Raw genomic sequence first — 23,606 nt, 5'->3', positions numbered from 1 at the left:
CCCCATTTCGTTTCTAGACGCATGCGCACACGCAGTGAGGCTGAAACGGGATTTCTCTAATCGATGTCCGAGTAATTCAACGCCGCCTCCCATCAGCTGCTCTTGTCATGGCAGACAAACTAAACACACAGAAAAGGTAATGTAAATACAAGTTTACGCACAGTCATTAAGCCAACTGCTATTTATTAAAAAAAAAATAATCGTGAGACGGTGACAGGGAAGTAGTTTTACCGCTTTTTAAAACGTGTCAAGAGTAGTATCTTGGTAGCAGCCTAAGCTAGCATTGTTAAGCGGTTACTTCTGCTGTTTTTCCAGTGTCAAAATAGCTGCTGGAGCTGTAGTCTGTGTTGAAAGCGAGATCAGAGGAGATGTTACTATTGGTAAGATATTCTCCACTGGTAAATTACGAGAAGACACGTATAGGCGAATAGATCTTGTAACTGGTGTGTAACTTGTATTTACTGTTATGTCCAGGCCCTAGAACAGTGGTTCATCCGAAAGCTCGGATCATAGCAGAGGCAGGACCCATCGTGATCGGAGAAGGCAACCTGATCGAAGAACAAGCTCTGATCATTAACAGGTAAAGATTTGTTGCGTCTTACTGATGTTTTATTTATCAGATTTCGTTATGGATAGACATTTACATTAAATTTCTAGTGAAGAAAAGCTCTATATTTAAAAAAATATATATATTCCAGTTATCCAGAAAACATCACACCGGATTCTGAAGTGGAGCCAAAGACCATGACCATTGGTACAAACAACGTGTTTGAAGTCGGCTGTGGTATCCTTTTTATTTTTTATTTCAGTGTTTTTCTTGCCTAATTCACATGCCGATTAGCCTCAACTGACATTAATCAGTATCGCAAGCCTTGAAGATTGGCGACAACAACGTAATTGAATCCAAAGGTGGGCTGTAACAGATTCAGGTTGATGCGGACAAACATTTGACAGAATCACTGACCGCATCTTTTTTTTTGTTCTTGCCATCTAGCTGACGTTGGCAGGAATGTGATCCTAACCAGTGGCTGTATCATCGGAGCCTTCTGTCAGGTCAACACCTGTGAGGTCATACCTGAGAACACAGTCATCTACGGCTCTGGATGTATGAGGAGAGTTCAGACGGAGAGACCACAGGTGTGGATTTGTATGGTTTAGCACACTTGGGATACAGAGAAATATCCCAAGTTTACGATTATGTTTTGTTTGGGGGGTGTTACAGTAGGATAAATGAGTGGGTCTGTCTGTGGGGACTCTTAGTCTGTTTCCCTTTCTTAGTGGATAATAGCTTTTGGCATTTTAAACCCTGCCAGTTAACCTGTACTGTAATATTTTCCTTACTCGTCGTCAACATACCTGGCTGATTGAAAGTGTTGCGTGTGTACCTCGCTACCGTCCTGACCAATTTTTATGATGGCCTAAACTTTAAACAGTAAATAAATGCCACCTTACTTCAACTTAAGAAATATAGCCTACATGTTTAATATAAAGTGAGGTTGGCACAAATTATACACCTACAAGAAAATGTCTGAACACATTTTTTTAGGATGGGTGAAGCCAAATTCTGGCAAAAAGATAAATAAACATATCAGTTATTTCAACAACTCACACCATCCCATCATTAATTGCATATATTGAATATAGCAAATTAATGCTTTAGTCGGTTATGGTTAAACAGAAGAATAATTTAAGAATAACTGGACCTTACCTGATTACCGTAAACTGTATTTTCATAGTTCATCTTGATTTGCTGCCACATCATTTTTATGTCTGTCAGGTTGCACCTAGACACGTAATAAATGCACCCCCTCCATTCAGTGTACACGCAACAATATGAACTAAACGGGCCAAATATGGTGTACCTCTGAGTTCCAAGATCACATTAAGAAAAATTGCCACAAGAAAAACCTCGAGGATCCCTGAGACTGTTGGAAAAAGTGAGATAGTGGAACGTTTCGGAAGATGCGCGTCCCGTTACATCTAGTGTGAAACCAAATGTTTCAGAATATCACACCGACAGTTTAAAGGGTCGGTATTATGGGTGATCCCAAACGCTGAGTGGCAGTCGTTGCATCTATAGATGTTTGGGAGGCAGGCATTTTGGTCCCACATAGGGTCATGTGGGTTTTAAAATTTTTCATCGGTTTTGATTTCTTTATAGATAAATAAAATCACTTAAAATATCATTTAGTTTTTACTCTGGTCATGCTTTTTGTCGCACTTAAATATTTTGACATCCTCACATTTTTTGATAAAAATTTCAATAAGAGCGACCAAAAAAAGCAAAACTGACGTATGTTTTCACAGCACTGCATAACGTGCAACAATGATTGTTTGGTTAAGTCTTAATTATCAGAATCCAAATGTTTGCAAAAAGGTAATAGACAACATTATCATTAATAATTACCAACATGTAGAGCATTTTTTAATTTTTTTCTTTTTTGGGGGTTGAAAAAGTCACGTGTTTTACATTTCTCTGTCTTTAGTTTGGAATGGCTTTAATTTTACTCGGTTGTTATAAACCATGAGAAGCTCCTAGCAGACCACGCTCTGCTGCAAACGTCTGCAAAGAGCCTACCCTGTTTTCCATGACAGCTTTTTTAAATTCAGCCAGCTCTGGAGAAATAAATCAGTGAGGGGGTAGATTTTCTTGATTTGCCTAAACTGCCATGTTTCTGCACTTCACTGAGGTTTGTTTTACTGTCATTACAGCCCCAGACCCTCCAGCTGGACTTCCTGATGAAGATTCTGCCAAACTACCACCATTTGAAGAAAACCATTAAAGCAAGCCACACTACCAGTTAAAACGTAACAGTGACACTTTGAGTTAAATTGCTTTGTTTGAAGAAAACTGTACAGAATTATTAAACCCATTAAGAATAGTGTCCTTTTGATATACTCTATGTTTCAAACATTCCTCATTGCATTCTTGCTAGCTGGATCTTTTCTATGTTAAATATTCTTCCCCCCTCGAACTTGGGAGGTTTCCTTGATATACTGACCATGTATTGTAATAGATTTAAAACGGATTTGTGTGACAATGGACTTTATTACAATAAGTTCAAAAGTCTTTTATTTTGAACCACTATACTGTGGTTCTGCAAAGTAAAAGCACTGAAGTCTGAGAGTTCACAAGAAGAAAATATGAAACACGTCTTTTGCTATAAACTAAATAAAATGATCAAAGTAGTATTGACACATTCGCCCCGTTTACATTTCGTCTGTATGGATGATGTGCCCACTTCTGTTCAGTCCTCTGTGTGCTTAAAGATTCCTCCCCCCCCCCCAGAGTCCTCAAGTTTCGACCAGGGACTCTAAAAAGCGCTCCATAACACTGCTGCTGTTGGCTCCGTGTAATGAATGGCTACTGATCCCTGGAGGGAATGGAAATAAAGGAACATTATGCTAGCTTTGACAGAACCGTCATGAAAAGTCCACGTTGTGTAGCCAGCGACTCCATCTCCAGCCGCCTCGGATTCTAGCGAGCCGCTTCACTTCTTTGCAGGCACGCCGTCCGAGTAGTCCTCCAGAACTCCGGCCAGATGGTTGTTGTGGGTTTTAAACTGTCTCTTCCTCTGCCCGCTCTGCTTCTTTCTCTTTTGAACCGGCATCTGCAGGGAACCCAGGATCAGAATTAGACGGGACGGTTGTTTCAGCACAGAAATCCCAGAATAAAAGTGTGAACATTTACTTTTTACACATAAAAAAAAAAATTTAAAGTCTAAAAAAAGGTTTTACTCAAACGTGCAGGAAAAAGGGACAGAACAGAAACTGACCACTTTCTTTGGTCCAGTCTCTTGCATGGAAGAGATGCCTTGTTTTTTCAAGTACTCCTCAATTTTCTCCTCATCTATGGAGTCCACTGGTACGCTCCTCCACAGCTTCTGAAATTCTGCAAAGAGAGGAGCAACAAACAAAATGATTCGAAGCCCGTGAGTGAATGAAAAGCAACTAAACTAAAAATGTGCATATTTAATGGTTAAAGTGAGAGACAACTTCACATCCAGGCGGCATAGCTTACAGCAGCATGTACTACCCTGTTAAAAAACTAATAATCTCCACCTCTTACGATATAACTAATAAACAATCCTTCTCACCTTCATCTACTACAAACTGGCAATGCTTGTCATTGTAGAACAGGATCTTTTTCTTGTCTGGTCTCGTTACAAACACAATCTGATCCCCCAAAGCCTGTGGACAACACAAGAAATACGGGTTTTGTCAATTTTTTAGTTGCAGTGTTTAGTGGTTTCAAGAGCTATATCATCACACGGGGCCTTGGAAAAGTATTCCTACCTCTTGATCTTGGTCACATTTTCTCAAACGTGTACTTTTTCTGGTGTGTTTCTTGGTCTTAATGATGCCGCTTGTTCTCTCCCTGTTCCTAACAAACCCCGGGGGCCTTCACAGAACAGCTGAATTTGCATGGAGGCCAATTTACACACAACTCGACTATTAATTAGGCGATTTCTCAAAGCAGCTGGTTTTACTCCAGGGGATCAGAGTAAAGGAGGTCGAACACAAATGCACGGCCCACGTTTCCTACTTTCATTTCTAAGGAAACTTCAAGATCGTTTTCCTTCCACTTCACTTTGTGTTTGTTTAGAACAAAGTTCCAGGGAAATACGTTAAGGTTTTAGTTGTATTGTGACAATATAGGAGAAACTTGAAGAGGTATAAATACTTTTGGATGTTTTTTTTTTACCTTGATGGCCTTGGCTGCATTAGGGAGTCCCTCTTCTACGTCGTCCAGCAGCACTCCTCCCAGGCCCAGCTGGTCGTGTTTGTCCAGCAGCCTCAGTAAGGCTTTCTTGTCCTTCAGGTTGTATTTGGGCTTAAAGCCATAAGTTCCGTCACGAACCTCGATTTTTGGGTTGTTGACCAGGGCCTGAGGTCAGGGATGAAGATGTAGCAGGTTACTGTAACACCCCCCAAACAAATCTGCCTTTAACTCTTATTAAAATTGGCTATGTACAGCAAGCATTTTCAAAGACAGACTGGCCCAAATCCTGTTCTTAATGCTAAGAATAGACAAAATTAGATAAAATAATAATAATAATAATTGTTCCAGTATTCAAGTTAGCAAAACAATTTTTAAACTGGATGGCTATCTTTTACTAAGGCTAATTTGCCTTAAAAGTTACGTACCAGTAGTAATTTAAACATCCCGTTCTTTCAGAAAAATCAGACTCATTTGTTTATGTAAAATATTGCATAATCATACTTTGTAGAGCAGGTTTTAAAAAAGCTGTATACAATTCGGGATAATGATAATTTTTTTTAATTTAAAGTTACTTTTGACTTGAATGTTTTGGCCCACCTGACAAAGAGTTTGGCCAACCCTGTACTAAACAACGTTGGTAGAAATCACTTCCTGGGATGGTGTTTGAGAGATGAAGGGAATCAATATACATTTTTTGTTTAATTAGGAAGCTGATTGGTATTATTTGATGTCTTGCATGCATTGCACACCACTACTCAGTGGTTTCTTTCTGTTGATTGACTATAGATGTGTACAGTGTTGTACTGTATCTCTATTTTGTTCTCAATGAGCCAGGCCTATATTTATTAACATTAGTCAGTTTATTGTTCTTAGTATTCTGAAGAATTCTTAGAAATGTTAAAATATTTATAATTTAGCAGGATGTTATTTTCTGAAGATTTAATGTTACATCGTGAGATGAGGAAAAAAAAAAAACTGACTGGTGATGAGAATTGGAGAATTTTAGGTTCAACAAGCCCTGAACAGGGACTGGCTGGTTGGAAACTCAACATTTTTTTTTTTTTTTTTTTTTTTTTCAGCCTGCGAATGCACCATACCCAAGTGCCAAGAGGGGGTGCAACTCATTCTGACCCTTCATCATTTTGGACTTCTGTAGTTTTAGTTGTTTTGTACTCAACTCTCCCCAGGAACAAATAGGGCATTTCATACCCTTAGCAATCTTGGGAAGATTTTGTCTCCACTTTTGATACTCGATGTTTTAAATTAAGTTAATTTCTGCACAGTATTGTATGAGCTAAAGCGATATTCTTACACGGGTGATAACGTTTATGAGAAATGGTGAAGGAAAAGAACCAAAACAATCCTCTTGAGGAGATAAAGAGCAGTATAGATGGTGAAAAAGACAGAAGCACACCTCAGTCATTAGCCACTGCTTCTGTTTCATGCTGATGTCAAGAAGTTTGGTCTCATCCAGTATCTCATCAAGAGTCAGGAAGTGTGTGTCGCCATTTTGATGCCTCGTCTGTAAACAGGACAAAAATCAGAAAATTTAAAACACATAAATAGAAACAATAAATTTGTTATTTATTAATTCAACTTTTTGCAATCTCTTTATTCCCAAACCATTGGCAGCGATTCAGCCACATGTCTTCCTGCCTGTTAGCCTCTGAAAGGGTGTAAAACACCCTGACATTTTCTAACTTGCTGCATTCAACAGATGGCACACAAGTACAAGCATTCAAAGAGATCTGTCAAGTGAAAGATGAGTCACACAGAGGATCGCTGCCTCTCTGCAGAGCATGATAAACAAGCTGTTTATGTACCCAAAGAAAAGCTGGAGAGCAAATGTTACACGGTGGACCGATCTGACTCATCTGGCCGATACGATCCACAGAAAATCGTGTTTTTAACGAAGCTGTGGGGGAGATGACGACAGGCGGAGAACATCTATGGTGGCACGGAGAGCGTTGAGACAGCATGAGTCTGCTCGCTGAGGCAGATTAGGGATTACATGAAAACATTTTTGACGCCAAAATATTCAGATCAATGTGATCTCCCTTGAATTGTCTTTTTAAAAAATTGTCGCCATGACGGTTACCTTCATGTAGTTGACAATCTTGGCCAGGCAGCCGAACTTGTACCCAGAGCTTGCCTTGATGTTGATGTTTCCATTTGCAGTTTCTGTGGAATCCAGAAGGAAAAAAAAAAATCTTTCAGTAATAGCATAATATAGTATTTGGACAACAAGAAGCTTTAGGGTCAGAAAGATCCAAGAAGTTTCGTGTGAAATTCTTGATTGCAAAAGTCTTAAATTCAAATCAGTCTAATGTTTTTGGCAAAATGCAATGAAATGCAGGTTAATTCAGTCAGTCAGAAATTCTGACACATATAATACAGCTAAGGTTAGGTGACATATTGTTGGAACATTATAGTGCAGAAAATACAAATCTGTGTTTTCAAACATAATTACTCATGACAACAATGATTAAATTATATAAATATTGACAAAAATAAATAACTGGGTGTTTGTTTTCTTCCTCAACTGAGCAACCTCAATTCCACTTCAAAGATTTAGGTGAAGAATCTTTATTAGCAGGTTATTGTGCAAATATTTGGCACAGTAATCTGCTTTACAGTAAATCAAATAAAGGATCCAGGAGTTATGGCGATTCTACTGGAATTGTATGAACTCTAATAAAATGAGTACTCTCTGTTAGAGTCCAGTCATGCCCCCCCCCCCCCCCCTCCTCCAGGTCTGAACCAACCGCTCACCAATCCCAGATGAAAACAGACGGCGATTCATAAATGATTCATGGTGTGGGCAGGAGCCTCTGTGGCTGTTGGCTGAACAGTGGGCAGGACGCTGAAATCCTGACAGTGCAGCTGACGAATGGCGTAGGGGCAGGGGCGGGAGGAAAGGGCCAATGACGGGGAGAGGCCTGATCTGCTTAGGTGATGCATGAAGAGCTGCAAGGAGTGGCGGAGGAGAAGAGCGGGTGCGCGAGCGACGACCGAAAGTGCGCGAGAGTGCCGAGGAGAGCAGGTTGATATGTGAACGTGAGATAGCGGAAGAAACAAGAGACTGGGGGAGAACTGAAAGCAGGAGAGCTCACCTCTTATCCAGCATCTTTGAGAAGCTGAGCCAGACGCAAAAGGTGGGTAAATATATACATTTTTAGATAAAGTCTAGAATGAATTATGATAACGTGTTGGACATGAATTGATCACAACAATCCACAGCATGACCTGAAAACGCAAACTGCTGTTGGTCGGATTTCAGGGCTATTGCTGTGTGTTTTCCAGCATTCGGCTGATGAATCATAAACAATCCACTCCAGCAAATTTAGATGTACAAATCTAATGAATTTTAGTTATGGTTCTTCCAAGCTGCGACAGTCTCAGATAGTAAAGAATCTAATCTAAAAGCTTTTGGCTGTCAGATGCATTTACAAGGCCAAAACTACTTACACACAGACACACACACAGAGGATTAAATAAACATGGACCAGTCTGTCTGCACTCCTCTCCCGTTGAATAACAAGCCTCAGAATATCTGCGTCTGTGCAGGCGTTCATGAGCATCGGGTCTGTTTGTCAGAACGCACGTCTCTGTGCAAACGGCTGCCGTCACGACAAACCAGCAAGGGCTTGAAATCTGCAAAGAGATGGCCAGGGAAACACCATCAGGAGTGCGTGCTCGTTCTGAGTGGCGGCCAGTTTTTAGAGAGCATTACGTAGTCCTACGAAGCACGGCTGGGGTGGGGCTCTTGTGGTGGTGGTGGTGGGGGGGTCTTGGTAACAGATGCTGCAGCGAGCTAAACCGTCCCCTACTGCATGTGGGGGGGGGGGGGGGGGGGGGGGGGAGACAGAGAAACGTGGAGGGTGGAGGAGGTCAGGTAACAATAATTAGTGAGGATGTTGCCATGGCAACGAAATGGAGCGAAACTGATACGACTGATGACATGATGCCAAACACACGTTCTAAAGTTCAATTGTCCCGCTGCCGTCATATATATACGGATGCATCTCAAAAAAGTGTAAACATTGCTCACTCTGGCTCAGTAGACTACACAACCATGGGGGAGTAGACAGTCATCCTTCACAAGGAGGGGAAGCCACAAAAGGTCATTGCTGAATGAGCTGGCTGTGCGGAGTTCTGTATCCAAGCATATCAACAGAAAATTGAGTGGAGGGAAGACGTGTGGCAGGGAAAGGTGCACCAGAAACGTGGAGAACTTCACAAGGAGTGGACTGAGGCTGGAGTCAGTGCCTGAAGTAGCTTTTGTCTACACTCAGACAAATGCTACAAATGGGCTAGGGAGAAAAGCAAATGCTCAATGGTCCAAAGTCCTGATTTCAGATGAAATTAAATTCTGCACTTCATTTGGAAATCAGGGTCCCAGAGTCTAGGGGAAGAGTGCAGAGGCACAGGATCCAGTGTGAAGTTCCCAGTCAGTGATGGCGCCATGTCACCTGCTGGTTTTAGTCCACTGGGTTTTCTGAAGTCCATACTCGATGCAGCCGTCTACCAGGAAATTCTAGAGCACTTCATGCTTCCCTCTCCAGAAGAGCTGTATGGAAATGTGGATTTTATTTTCCAGCAGGACTTGGCATCTGCCAACAGTACCAGAGGTACTGGTTCAGTGAGCGCATTGTTCCTGTTCGTGATTAGCCAGCAAACTCTCCTGACCTGAACCCCATAGAAAATCTCTGGGCTGTTAAGAGGAAGACCCAACAATGCAGATGACCTGAAGGCAGCCATGAAAGCAATCTGGTCTTCCATTACACCTACCCAGCACCACAAGCCTCTATGCCACGGCGCATTGATGCAGTAATCTGTGCAAGAGGAGGCCCAACCAAGTATTATGTGCATGGAAATGGACATACCTTTCAGAAGCCTGACATTTGTGCTTAAAACATCCTTTTTTGTTTGGTCTAATATGATATTCTAATTTTCTGAGACTACATTTTGGGTTCTCATTACCTGTAAATCATAATCATCAAAATTACAAGACACTCTACTATATGTGTAATGAATCTCTAATAACTGTTTCACTTTCTGACAAAAAATATTGCACGTGTGCAATATTCAAATTTTTTGGAATATGGGACATCTTCCAACATTCCCAAAAGATGATCATTAGGTTAATTGCTTTCTCTAAAATTGCCCTCAGGTATGGGTGTATGTAGAGATGGTAGTTTGTACTGTGCGTTTCAGTGTTGCCTTGTGATGGACCTGTCCATAGGGTACCTACTGTCTCTCCCAATGGGTGCTGTAGATATGCACGAGGCCCCTGCGACCCTGCTTGGATAAGTGGGTTAAGACAATGGATGGACTACTCATTATCTGGGGTCTATGCTTTTGATGAACCAAAAGCAGAAAGGCATTAACGTTTTGTAATTATTTGTTTATTTAACACAAGTAATATTGTTATTATCAGGTCTTCACAAAAAACTGGAGACTGGAAATTGGCCACACAATTTTGATGGGTGGAAGAAAGCAGTACATGATAAATGATTAATCACAGTCTTTGAATAAAAAAATGCAACCCCTTAGGAGAACTGAAGTAAGGATAAGAGACTTTTCAGGTAACAACAAGCTCTTGAAAATGCATTTATTCACCAGGCTTGGTTATTCTGCAACAATAAAGCAAGTGTTTCACATATATCATCAGTTTGAGTTGTAAGCTTAAGGAGGAAAGGGAGCGTAAATGTAATCAAAGAAAACTGGTCAAAAGGGAAGCACTTCAGCTCCTCTGCTCAGTAAGGAAACTGGGTCAGCTACCTCTTTCTCTCTGCTCCTGTGTGTCAGGACCATGCATGTGCACACTCATGTATATGTATGCGCGTGTGGGCAGAAATGCTTGCATGCTGTTCAGGGTGGATTGAACATGGTAGGCGTTGGCTAAAACAACCGAAGGGAGACAAACTAACCCATGTGGCTACTGATCAATATATTTATTAAACTAATACGCCCCAGTTCCATTAATACAATGTCTAAAAAGTTGTACGATTTGTAAAAAGTGTACAAATAATTTGCAAAGACATCTATGTATCCATGTAATATTTCCGCAAGGCAACCACAATTTTGGTAAATTCCGATTAAAGTCCCCCCCCACCCCCCTGTAAATGACATTATCCAAAATACTAAAGGTCACAGACTGATGAGAGTAGAGATGAGAAATGGAAGAAAGAAAAGAGGCATTGATTCCAACCAATATTGCTGCAATATTAATGTCATAGCAAGATTTTCTAATATCCCGCAGCCTTAGTGTGTATTCCCTGTAGAATGTAGACCCATACTTTAACTCTGAAATTTCCCAACAACAACAACAACATTTTTCAGAGGATGGAAGCTCAAATGGATAAAACAGAACATCGTTACTCTACTCAACCTTCCTGTTATCTGCTGAAAGTCTTGCTTTCTCTTGCTCTGCCATGTTGTACAAAATATATTTTCTTTTTAAATAGTTACCCTGTTGTGCTTCCCCTAACCTTACGTCTAACAGAGCGTTCAATACGAGTAACACTTACCATATTTTTCAGACCATAAGGCACACCGGATTATAAGGCGCACTAAATATTCTTCCCAAGTGTGTAATATCACTCCGCCCCTTCATGTACACAGCTCTCTCCTGAGTGGGAGAGAACTATCCGTTTCTGTCGGAAGGACAGAGTAGATGGACTACACTGCCCTGTTTCTAGCATAAGGCCAAAATAAATGTAACTTCTATATTGAATTAACTTACTAGGTTTGTTATTGCTAGTGCGTACCCTGGGCGGCTGCTGCCTAAAGGCTCCCACATATTCAGGCGTACTGTGCGCATACAGTGAGCTTGGCGGACTCGGCTGACGTTTTACCCTTCATAGTCGAGCGTACTGTTGCCCACATTTCTTGTGGCAAATCCCTACATTTCCCACACTTTCTGCCAGTGGGACAAAGCGGCGAAATGGATGGTAAGATGTGTGACTAGCTAGCTGAGCACCTACAATTGTTTCTTTTCCAGCAGGCTCCCACCACACACCTGTCAGTGAGAACACAGAGGGACTGTAATGCCACGGTTCTGGAGACCGCCTGCTTGTAGCAGCTCAGTGTATCAAGCTCGGTGTCACATAAAACAGTTTGTAAAGACTTCCTGCCTAAGCGAAGATTAAAGTGTGACACGTACCCGACTGTGCAGAGTCCGCCTTGAGTACAGGCGGACCTCCGTGGAGTGAACTACGTCCGAGTATGTGGGGGCCTTTACATGAATGCACTTCTAGTTTCGACATTACAGTCAGGCAGTCTTGTAGACAGCTCAGGGGTCCGATCAGGTAGTGACACAGTGTACCAAAATGCTCTGAATATCCATGGAGCAGATTAGCTTTGTTGCTTACCAAAGTTGTAATTACACATTTTAACAGATTTTTGAGTGCACTGCACCACATAAATTCAGTCGGTAAGCACAACGGTAATCATGTATAAGCCGCACCGGATTATAAGGCACACCAACAATTTTTGAGACGATTTAAGGATCTTAAGTGTGACTTGTAGTCTGAAAAAAATACGGTAATTTGGTCCGTTATCAGAAAAGATCAGATTGTTTGGTTTCTGGCCAACTGGTCAGAGCAGATCAGGTGAAATCTCTAGCATAATGTTTTCCTTTAACTACGCAATGACAGTGATGACGGGAAACCTTTCTATTGCAATACAGTTTTATTGCCAAAAAACACTTTATTTTTAAAGAAATGAAAACTAAACACTGAATTTCACAACAATGTTTCTCTTTCATGCTTTTGTCTCCAACCAGAGAGCATGGCGAATATTACAACCACCATCCACCCAAGTAGTCTCCCTGAGGCAATCCCCCTGTCCCGCGTCTCCTTACAGGTACAAGAAGTCTACCCCTTCCACGACGGCTGGAACGTCGCCTGTTTCATCATCCTTCTGCTCTTCATCCTCACTGTCCTTTCCCTGGCCGCTTTGGCCGTCCTCTATGAGCTACTGGACTGTGGGTGCTGCTCTAAAGGCAAAACCCACCACCAGCTACAGGAGGAGGGGCCAGGAAGCTGCGGCAAGCTCATGACCAACATTTGCAAGGAGCCAGACTCCCACACTGAAGTGGTATAGAGGCAACAGAAACAAAAGACAATTTGAATTTTAGGTCTCAGTGGAAAAAAGGACTAAAACTGCCAGACAGTATGGAAAAAATTTAATAATGGTAATATCACAAGACCTTGATTTTCCCCCCCCTAATTTCAATCAACACATTTTTTTCCTGCACCCAATGTAAAAATGTACATTACATACCACTAGAAGAAATAGCAAGCATGAGCGCTGACAGTGTTGCTTAAAATGCTTTTTTTAAATATAAAAACTCTGTCGTATTTTGTTGATTTTCTTTTTTACTCAAGGGGAATATATGGTTGCATGCCAAAACGATGGTAATGTTAATCAGCATCATTGCCTCAAAAAGCAAGTGTGTTTTTATCCCTGTTACACATTACCTGCTTGACAATGATGTCAACATAAATAGCACCACTTCATTGGCTCAAGTCAAGTTTTGTTGCAGAACAGTGATATGTTTTACTGTGTCATTCCATATGCCTTACCACAAATGCCTGATCAACTCTCACTAAAGTACGTGGGTTTTATTTACTGTTTAAAAACTGGTGCTTGGCATGTAAATTGTACGGGATTATATAGCTAGATAGATGGCTAGCTCGAGAGGGGGAGATAGAGAGAGGCGTGTTAAAATGATACAATTTGTCAGGTGTCTGATGGAACGTTCCCTTATATGTTGTAAACTTTTTTTTAGATGAGGTTTCCAAAGCTTGCTGAGCGTCTCTGTCCACAATTCATTTACTAAGAAACCATCTACACGGGTGTCAGAGTGTGTTATTGAGATGTAATGTCAAAGTCAGTGTTATTACTGCCAATAAAGCCCCACTTCACAGAAAGCAGTTTGTCATTATTACTCTGTGTCTACCAATATTACCTTCTTCCATGAGCCACGATGAAACATAAATGGAACTGCAAGCATTGCAGCGCTCTGCCATTACCGACAAATAAATGGTTCCAACAGCATGTGTCCTAATGAAACATACCGGATCTAACTGGTTGCTAAGCAACATTTTTCAATCTAAATAGCTCAAAGGCTGCCAAGACTGCTGGAGAAATAAGACAGCAGACTCACATACGCACGTACGACTAGGGTACCTTTCACATTTGAACCGATACACAACCGAATACTTGGTACCTATTTTTGTGTGTTTACGTAGTAATAAATAGTATATTAATGAAATCTCAGAATTTTTCAATTGAACATATTTATTTCTTAATGTATAAACTTTTATGGATCTACAAATAAACCTTATTAAATAATTTATAAACAGAACCTAGTCACTGGTCTGTCTGTCAAGCTAATAACAGTTAGCATTAGCTTATGTGGTCCGGGAGATTTGCTACTTCAATGCTGAAGAGACAGGAGCTTTACTGACATTTTGATGTTGCTCTAAAACATCAGTGTCAGAACATTAGCTCAGCATGTAGCATTGTACAGAATTCATTTTTCTCCTGTCCGTTTGCCTTATAGACAAAGTTATGCTTTTGTCTTTGTCTTGCCGATAGACAGGGTTGCATGTTATTTTCTGGCTTTACCTGACATATTAGCAAACTTTAAAACTTCTAGCAGCAATTATTTAAGTTGGTTAGGTGAGGCTGCAAGGCACTGAGCCTCTGTTGTTGCAGCGTCGCAGTGGTCGGACAAAGTTAAACATTTTCTGGAAAACGTGAATGGGTCAGTCGCAAATGAGTACAATACTGTTTTTGCATTTATTACTTTACACACCTAATCTGTACATTAAAAAAGAAAAATCTGGTGGGCTTCACCAGCAAACTTTCAACTTGGTTGCAGGCTAATTTCTGTTCTGTTGGCAAGTGTGGCACCAGGGATTTTGTTACAAACATTTCTTTCTTAACAGGGGAATTTTTTTCCTTATGGAAGAAATACACAAATTAAAGGTTGGACTTTCAGGGTGGGATCATGCTACTACAACATGTGAACAATTATTATAAGGCTTTTTTAAACGCATCTTTAACAGGGGTGCAAATTAAAATGATTGGCACAGTATGCTATGTTTTCATTACAACTATGACTCCTGCAATTAAAGTGAGCATACTTGTTTTATATCAAATAAGAATCTGAAAGATTAGGTTTTGTTCACCAGCTCTATGATAAACAGCTGTTTACATATTGGTAACAAATGTGTTACTGGAAGAATGCTATTAGAGGACAGTGCAGAAGAGGAAGAAAGCATAGAAGTACTGCATATGTAAAGTGTAAATTATAGCCTTAGAGACTATAGGAGCATTTAGTATCCATCAACCTCCTACATAAAAAGTAGCGGGAATTTCTATCAAAGTTCACAACTGCCTCTTTCAATAATGTGTACAATATCAGACATCCATCACAGAGATAACATGTTAAACAATAAAGGCTTAGTTAGCAATGTCACTGCTTTCACAAAGAACAAAAAGAAGCACATTTCCGTGACCAGAGCCAGTGTTTAAATAGTATGTTTCGCCTACCAGAGCTGTTTTTGGATCCAGAGGAGTCCTTGTCCACTTTAGGCTTCTTCTTCTTGTGAGATCCAGAGTCTGATGCGGCCGGTCTCTTCTCTACAGCTGGAGTGGACAGAGCTCTCTTTTGGAACAGCTCCCTCTCCCTAAGCAGAGCTGGATCCATCCTAGCTGCCAAGAAAGAAGAAAACAAATAATTACTATTTTGAAGCAAAACCGATTTTATAGGGTTTTCTAATTATTTATTTGGTTAAAAAAATATGTTTTCCTTCTAGAGCCCCTAAACACAAGTGTTATTCTAATTGTTTCTTGAATCGTTTTAGAGATTGTTTACCAGGTGTTTCTAATGATGATCCTAAGCTTACTGTTGTATATTGGCTGCATTTCTATTCAAAGCCAAAGATTTTCCTTGCCTAGACCTTTCAGACCATTACCATTCTTAAAAAAAATAAGTTGCTACCGGACAGATATTTTCTATAGGCCATTTCAGATCTCAAACAGTTATAACCAGAACATAGATCCAAAGGAGTAGAACATTATTTTACAAATGGATTCATAAACTCATTTCTCTGGACCTCCCTCTCTAACCTAATGCCGTGAAAACCTAAAAAATCCAATATTGGTTTATAGCTTTTGTTCCATAGCAATGTATAACACAACAGATCATTTGTATCAAATCTCCTTCCATAAAGGGTTCTTAACTAGCAAACTTTTCACAAAGAGCATTTCCAACAGGCTTTTGGCAAAAATGACATCCACCAGCTGAAGCAAGCATGATCAATCTGTCGGTTAGTATATTAGCTCAGTGATGGTTCCCCCCACCTCCCTTGACTTAAACATAAGTATTATTGTATTTACCTATTGGCCTTTGCACATTTTTAAACCTTCATTTTCCAAAGTCTGTGTGGACACATTTTTCATTACATTAACGGGTTGAAAGAATATTTCAGACAATATGGTCTGTGGCACAGTAAACTCCAACTCACCAGTTTGGAATAAAATGAAAGGTGGGATATGAGCCACAAGGACACTACGGGAAAGATTAAAGCTACGGATGGGAATGTTAAAGAAGGTAATTTAAAACAAGGAATATCCAGAAACAAAATCTGAATTAATCTAAGACAAATACCGTAAGCCATTTCTAAGGGGGAAGGAAATCTCTAGTAAAAGCTTGTGTTAATCAAGTGTTGCCTTGGAAGCGGCTGATAATTTGAAAATACCAATAATTTGGTTTATTTCGATGAAAGCTCTGCCGAAAAATATTGGTAACTGATTATCTGAAAATGGAGCAGACATTAGTAATTATTTGTCAGCACATATATTTTTCAAAGATATGAACAATAAGCTTCACTAAACCACAGTGGCAGAAGAAAACAAGCTAAGAGCTCAAACTGTGGATTTAGCTAACGCAGCTAACGTTCGTCAGCCCCGCTGCATTACCTGAACAGTTCACTGATGTGATAACCTATTAAACATTGGCATTTATATTAGCTAAATAAAATAAAATAATGTACTCAACCCAAACTGATAACCAAGCATTAGCACATCCAGTGTTAGGTCTGTAAACAGTACCTACCTCTCTCTTTGTCCTCTCCCAAATAAACTGCCGAGTCAGTCCAACAGGACTAGCCAGTCAGCGCAAAGCCGAATTTAGCTGTCTGTAAATCAACAGTTTTCTCTCTTTTCTACGTTAACATAAGTTAAAGCTAGGTAGCTGGCTAACAAACTCCTAACAAATGTTTTCTCTTCAACAGGACTTCCGCTTCTTGTTCGATTTGTCGGCATTCGAGAGGTAATCCTTGCACCACGTGACTACGTCACTACGTCGGCTTCACTGGACAGCGAAAGAGACTTGTGTACTTTATGTTGCATGTCTTCACTGTGTATCTACAATGTAGAAAGACATAAAAATGATATCTATCTATCTATCTATCTATCTATCTATCTATCTATCTATCTATCTATCTATCTATCTATCTATCTATCTATCTATCTATCTATCTATCTATCTATCTATCTATCTATCTATCTATCTATCTATCTATCTATCTAGATAAAGAAATTATTCACGTAAGAGTGAGAAAGTATTCAGTAAGAACGCTATTCAAGTACTGAGTAACTAATCATAACAGCTAATGATTTAATATTTAAAAAAATATATAATCAGACAGACAAACATATGAGGGTTACTTGTGAATTCTGGTATTTTAAAGACAAAAGATATACTAAAGATCAAAGAAAACACTTTTCTAAGTAATATTTTTCAACAATAAACTTGAAAGCAATACTTACAGCAGTTAATGTGTATACAATATGTTAGAACAGTGCACAGTACTTCCAATGCACTGCAAACAGGGAACTAAAAGTAAGTAAAATTTTCTTGAGGTGAATATATTTTTTCCTTGATTTGAACGGCTAAATAACACCATTTGCCAATGGAATTTGTATTTTTACCCCTGAAATAAGATAATTAGATATTCTGCACTTGAAATAAGATGATGGAGATGAATTGTTCTTATAAGTAAAAAAAAAAAATCTTATTCCATTGGCAAATAGTCTTATTTACCTGCTCAAGGAAATCAAGGAAAAATAAACAAATTTCAAGAAAAATTTACTTACTTTGAGTTCCCTTATTGCAGTGTGACAATATCTACTGTTCACTGCATTTGATCTAAATAGCTTGACAAGCTCAGCAGACAGAAAATAACATTAAAATAACAAAGCTTGTGTACAAATACAAGGTCTCACTTTAACATAAACTCTATATTTTTGCTTCTCATGCATTTTTTGTTAAAACAAGTGTATTATTTTATTCATGAAATTACTCAAAGTGGGTAGAGTAGCCAGAAATTGTATTCGAGTAAGAGTAGCGATCCTTGAGTAATATGACTCAAGTCAAAGTAAAAAGTACAGTGCAGTAAAACAACTCCTACAAGTGAATTTTGTTCAAAAAGTTACTCAAGTAAATGTAACAAACAGGCGGAAGGTAATCCACACAGAGGGCACTGCACTCCTAGAAGAGAAAATAGCAGATGTTGAAGAGAGCTTTAAGTCCCTTGGAATACCATAAGCAAATGGCAGCCACGAAGAAGTCACAAGGAAAGCAGCATCCGCCAAATACCTGCAACAAGTAAGGCAAGTTCTGAGAAGTTATTTCAATGGCTAGAGAGGGCCAAAAAGCAGCACAGAAAGCACTGATCCTGGCAGCACAGGAGCAGGGCTTGAGCACCAGAGCAATAGAGGCCAGACAAGATACCAGGTGCAGGCTGTGCATAGAGGCCCCAGAAACCACCCAGCATCTTACAGCAGGGTGTAAGAAACTAGCAGGGGAAGGAATACATGAAACACCATAACCAAGTGGCTGGTAGAGTGTACAGAAACATCTGCTCAGGATACCAACTGGAGAGCCCCAGGTCAAAATGGGAGTCACCTCCCAAGGTGGTGGAGAATGACAGAGAGAAGATCCTGTGGGACTTCCAGATAAAAACAGACAAAATGGTAATGGCCAACCAACCGGACATTGTGATCATTGATAAGCAGCAGAGGACAGGCGTTGTGATCGAGGTAGCCATCCAGAGTGATGGAAACATCAGGAAAAAGAGCATGAGCAACTGGAGAAATACTAAGGGCTCAGGGAAGAACTAGAAAGAACCTGCAGGGTGAAGACAACATTAGTGCCCGTGGTCATCAAAGCACTCGTGTAGTAAACCCCACTCCTGGAGAAGTGGCTCTAACAGATACCTGGAGAAATCTTAGGAACAGCTAAGATCCTAAGAAGCCTCCAGCAGCCAGGCCTCTGGTGGAGGAAAATCAAAGTAACTCTTAAGAGGGAGTGTTATAATCTCTGCGTAATACAAAGCTATTTTTTTCTTCAATGCAAAATTATGAATTGTTTGAATTTATTTTTCACCTCATAGTTACACAAGCTGTCTTCAGAGAGAAAATGACTCAACACTGCTTTCTAGTGGTTTGATGATATCAGTACTGTTTTTTTTTTTTTTTTAGAAATCCCTGCTCTCGTTGGCTATATCTCAACTTTCAAAGCAAATAGATAATTTTAAGAATATTTCTATTTCATTTGTAAAGGCTGAAGCTGAGTTATTTTCTAGACAAAATCCATGACATGATTTCTCTGAAATTATTCTTCTAAGCATGATTGACACTGATTAAAAAAAGGATTAAGAGAAGATTGAAATTAAATTAAAATGAATGTTTCCAGTCTATTATCATTGCTGTTTTTAAGAGAGGTATTTTTCAGAGCTGTTACAGGAACCAGCACAGTTCTCAATATAATCTTGGATGGTGCAGAGTAGACGGTGGTATTTTCTAACACTGTGGATGACACTTTAAACCAACTGAACTATGTTACTTCTGTATATGTGGAACTAATTTCAAACAGTGTTGTAAGGTGTGGATTGAACTACTTTGATATTTCAATTACAAATAGCTTGAGAACTCTTCAAAAGATATCCGCATCCTCACACAAAAACACAATCTTGCCATAATATTGATGTTTGGTGAACAAACATGCAGCATTTTGTGAAACTAAAAGGTCAGTGGGTAATCCTTTACATTGCAGTAAGCCGAGTGGATCACAGCCAAGAGAGAGAAAAAAAGCTGAGTTTATTCAAGCAATACTCTTGGATTTTCAACAACTAGCCAAACATTTCTGTAAAACCAATCAGACTTACTTTTATGACTTTTGTTTGTCAACTACAGAATGCCAAAAAGCCTTCCCAGCATCTGGTGACAACATATAAGCCACAAGGCAGCTTATCACAGTTTCTTTGAGTTTATTTGTATTTTTCTTGTTTTCTTACTTTGCTGGTAGGTTTTTCTTCAATTCATTGTTCAAAGGTTTTTAATTGGACTGTTTGGACATTTTTTTTTTATTAATTTGCAGCACTTTGAATCGTCTTGTTGCTGAAAAGTGCTATTTAAATAAACTTGCCTCGCCATGCCTCAAGACGATCACTGTCAACTCACACTTTATTTTTTCTTACTTTGGACGTAGTGTGGTTGTTGTTGGCCAGGATGTGGTGAGTATTACAAAAACTGCTGATCTACTGGGATTTGAGTGCTGACATTCAGATGATATGGTCAGAATTAGGCATAAGCAACTTGAACAGATGGATCCATCCTGCATTGTATTAGGCTGGAGGGACGGAAATGCTGCTGCTACCTCCAGCAGCAAAATGTAGAAAGCTCAGATAATCTCAAACTGATTTTTTTGAACATAACTTTGAGTTACTCCAATGGTCTGCAGAGTGACTAGATTGCAATCAAGTTAGGTACCTCTGGGATGTGGTGAAACGATAGAGTTGCATAATATGCATGGTGGGAGTGGTGGCCTAGTGGTTAGAGAGCTGGGCGTTTGCATCTTTGAGAGGCCCCAATGGTCAGTGGTGTGAAACTCAGTCTGTCACTCTGGCAAGACAAAGCGCCACTCAGTGAAGGCAACACACTGATCCCTAAAAGCTAGATACAGAAAAATGGAAGGGGGAGGCAAAGGGACATCTGCCTTATGATTTACCTGAGAACAAATACACAGAAGCAGAAGAAGGACCTATGGCGGAGGTAGAAGATAAAACAACCGAGGTTTGGGTCAAAGAAGGGTGTGGCGACTGTTTGGCTGTGGGCAAGGTTGATGTTGTGGGAGAGTTGCATGCTGGGGTTATTGCTGAACTAAACCTTTTGATCCTGATCTGATCCTCCTTGTGCTTAAAGGAGGATCTAGGTATGCTCTGCATACCTAGAACCAGAACCAAACATGGAGAAGCAGCATTTAGTTCCTATGCTCCAATTATCTGGAACAAACTTCCAGAAAACTGTAAAAGTGCGGAAAGCCTGAGTTCTTTTAAATCAAGATTAAAAACACATTTGTTTAAAATTGCCTTCAACTGTCCTAGTTAACTGAATCACCACTTTTTTGTTCTATTTTCTATCTATATTTTATTCCTACTTGCTTTTATTCTGTTTTATTTTGCTATATTTTAATCATGTAAAGCACTTTGCATTGTCTTTGTACTGAATTGTGCTATATAAATAAATTTGCCTTGCCTTGCCTTGCCTAAAGCCTTTGATCATCTTCCTCCATGACCACACATCTCTGTGATTGTTCTGCTGGAGCTTGCTCTACAGCTTCTTCCTTTACACCACCTTGCTGTCTCTCATCTTGACTTTAAGTTACTTCTGTATACGCCTCAGTTATTACTTGTCTAACTTCCTGAAGGCTCTTCTTTTCTCATTCAGCTGTTCCTTCAGGTCACTGGAGATCCAGTAGTAGCATTCTTTTAGCCAGTTGAACAGCGGTATAAAGCAACAGGCGGAGGAGGGACCTACCATTTCCACACTTTCTCTGGTGTCTCAGAAAAAGCCTGTAAAATCTTAGGAAGAGTGTGGCAGAACATTTTTTTGCAGCTTTGTTGTTTTTCCGCTCGTGTCTGCTAATGGATCTCTTATACTTCTATGTATGTAATGTTATTGTTTTTCAGAGGCCAACCATGTTGTTATATTTAAACTGTGCAACATTTCACGATGCTTGCCTTTTAATTTCTACTGCATATTTGTATTTAGAAATTAACATTGTTATTGATCTCTGTACAGTATATCTGCAGTTTTAGAGAATGGAGCTGTTGCAGTACTGAGGCAATATTAAGGAGTACATCTCTCACTGGCTGAGACCGGGCTTTGCAGGTGGCAGGTGGAAGGTGACTTCACCACTGGGTAATCAACTGAGAGAAAAGGTGAGATAAAGCCACAGTCTAACCAAGAATCCAAGAAGAAGAAAGAAAGACCAATGAGTCCATGGAAGCAACAAGGTGTGGACCAAAAGCCACATGGCTGAGCTGACTTTTAGATCAGGCTGAGTGAGAAAAATAGTCACCTGCTTCAACTGAATAAGCCTTTTTAATGTCAACAAAAAGGCAGAAGACTTATCATGTGAGATGCTTCCATGTATTATCCAACCACTGAGGGGGAACTTGTTTAAACCTTAAAGCATAAAGCCTCTGATGTTCACTTTAGATGTTTTCTTGCTTTATTCTTTACTTCATCTGGCTTGACATAATGTCAGAGAGTTTTCTTTGTGAAATCAAGGGCTTTGTGAGACAAAGTACATCAAGCCTTTGTTTCACTGAATTTGTGTCATCTGTGTGTCTCATTTAGTGTTCTGTCAGATTAAAGGTGTTAAAATTGCTTTTGCAACATTTGATTGATTTAAATAACACACACACACACACACACACACACACACACACACACACACACACACACACACACACACACACACCTTTATCTATCGCACCAGGAGTCTGTGGATGGTTTGATTGGATTTGATTGATACTTGCTTTTAATAAGAATGAGTTGGAGAAAGACACAAACTATAAATCTAGTACTTAGCATTGCTATAAATATTTACATGTAATCATTCAAATATTTTACATCAAGATGCACACTACCCATAACTAATAAACTACATAATTTAAAAGCACACTACCCATAACTAATAAACTACATAATTTAAAAGCACAGAGTTGTTGTGACTAGCTGCACAAAGGTGTTACAATTAAATATTTTGTCTATGTCTCGCTCTCTAAAGTGCTTGAAGTACATGACAATGCAGAATTAGGCAATCATCAGACAATTGACAGCTTTGACTTTTTTTTTTTTGCCCCTCAGGTCATCTTCAGTATTCTAACTTGCAGGGAGTATTTAGTTATAGACAGGCACACAGCTGCCAGCCTTGAGGCCTTTGATAAGTGAGCCGGGGTATTAAAACCCGCGTGAACCCAGAGAGACTGTGTTCAAAGTCTAGACACTTAATTTGACTTTAAATGAATATTGCATCACACTTTTAAATGAATATGCTGCTCTTTAATAAAAATTATCATGAACTAAGAATTCTATTTAAAATGTTAACATGGTTACTATGGTAATTCTCATTTGCAAGCTATTTAGCTGAACACAATCTGATTTAATTCAGTTTATAAAACTTCACAGCAAAGGCCTCAAGGTTCTATGTAAAAGAAGCAGATCCAGTTTATACACAGAAATCTGTAGCCAGTTCAATCCAGTCATGTAGCCACTCTATTACCTACATTCCAAAGTGTTTTGAGGAGTAGAAAAATCTTGGAGCATTTCCCTGGGATTTTGTGAAGAAATATCCCCGTAATGGTAAAAAGTTTAGTAATGGCTGCAAATCAAGGCTTTACATCATCTGATACTCAGCAGGACTTTTAAAAGCCAAACATCCTAACAACCCGTCAATAATAGGTGAAGATAAAGAACAGAGCTATAGGCTACAAGCTTTACCATCTAAGCC

At 39.6% G+C, this 23,606-nt stretch overlaps 3 protein-coding genes across 7 annotated transcripts; 2 read left to right on the top strand and 1 right to left on the bottom strand.

The window, feature by feature from the left end:
• On the top strand, positions 1 to 3,196 carry LOC105921684 (dynactin subunit 6). The gene is made up of 7 exons (XM_012857534.3): positions 1 to 136; positions 316 to 380; positions 475 to 580; positions 699 to 784; positions 862 to 909; positions 995 to 1,137; positions 2,713 to 3,196. Exons 1-7 carry the CDS (start codon positions 108 to 110, stop codon positions 2,803 to 2,805), a joined length of 570 nt encoding a protein of 189 aa, XP_012712988.1. The 5' UTR covers positions 1 to 107; the 3' UTR covers positions 2,806 to 3,196.
• On the bottom strand, positions 3,057 to 17,069 carry gtf2e2 (general transcription factor IIE, polypeptide 2, beta). Of its 4 annotated transcripts, none has more exons than XM_036136878.1 (8): positions 16,856 to 17,069; positions 15,293 to 15,454; positions 6,822 to 6,904; positions 6,138 to 6,245; positions 4,706 to 4,888; positions 4,098 to 4,191; positions 3,777 to 3,892; positions 3,057 to 3,611 (listed from the first exon to the last, which is right to left on the bottom strand). In XM_036136878.1, exons 2-8 carry the CDS (start codon positions 15,447 to 15,449, stop codon positions 3,492 to 3,494), a joined length of 861 nt encoding a protein of 286 aa, XP_035992771.1. In that variant the 5' UTR covers positions 15,450 to 15,454; positions 16,856 to 17,069; the 3' UTR covers positions 3,057 to 3,491. The 4 variants fall into 4 exon arrangements, with proteins under 4 accessions (XP_035992771.1, XP_035992773.1, XP_035992770.1 ...); XM_036136880.1 differs by having other exon boundaries at positions 15,293 to 15,450; XM_036136877.1 differs by having other exon boundaries at positions 16,860 to 17,069.
• Positions 7,654 to 13,662, top strand: smim18 (small integral membrane protein 18). 2 transcript variants are annotated; one of them, XM_036136882.1, is made up of 2 exons: positions 7,654 to 7,875; positions 12,511 to 13,662. In XM_036136882.1, the coding sequence occupies exon 2, from the start codon at positions 12,518 to 12,520 to the stop codon at positions 12,830 to 12,832; it is 315 nt and encodes a 104-aa protein (XP_035992775.1). In that variant the 5' UTR covers positions 7,654 to 7,875; positions 12,511 to 12,517; the 3' UTR covers positions 12,833 to 13,662. The 2 variants fall into 2 exon arrangements, with proteins under 2 accessions (XP_035992775.1, XP_035992774.1); XM_036136881.1 differs by having other exon boundaries at positions 7,659 to 7,878; positions 12,513 to 13,662.
• Positions 17,070 to 23,606: the final 6,537 nt, after the last annotated feature.

Source organism: Fundulus heteroclitus, chromosome 5 (assembly GCF_011125445.2).
Source record: "Fundulus heteroclitus isolate FHET01 chromosome 5, MU-UCD_Fhet_4.1, whole genome shotgun sequence".
Classification (NCBI taxonomy): Eukaryota; Metazoa; Chordata; class Actinopteri; order Cyprinodontiformes; family Fundulidae; genus Fundulus; species Fundulus heteroclitus.
The sequence above is the reverse complement of the archived record's forward strand: the minus strand, read 5'-3'. Positions and strand labels throughout refer to the sequence as shown.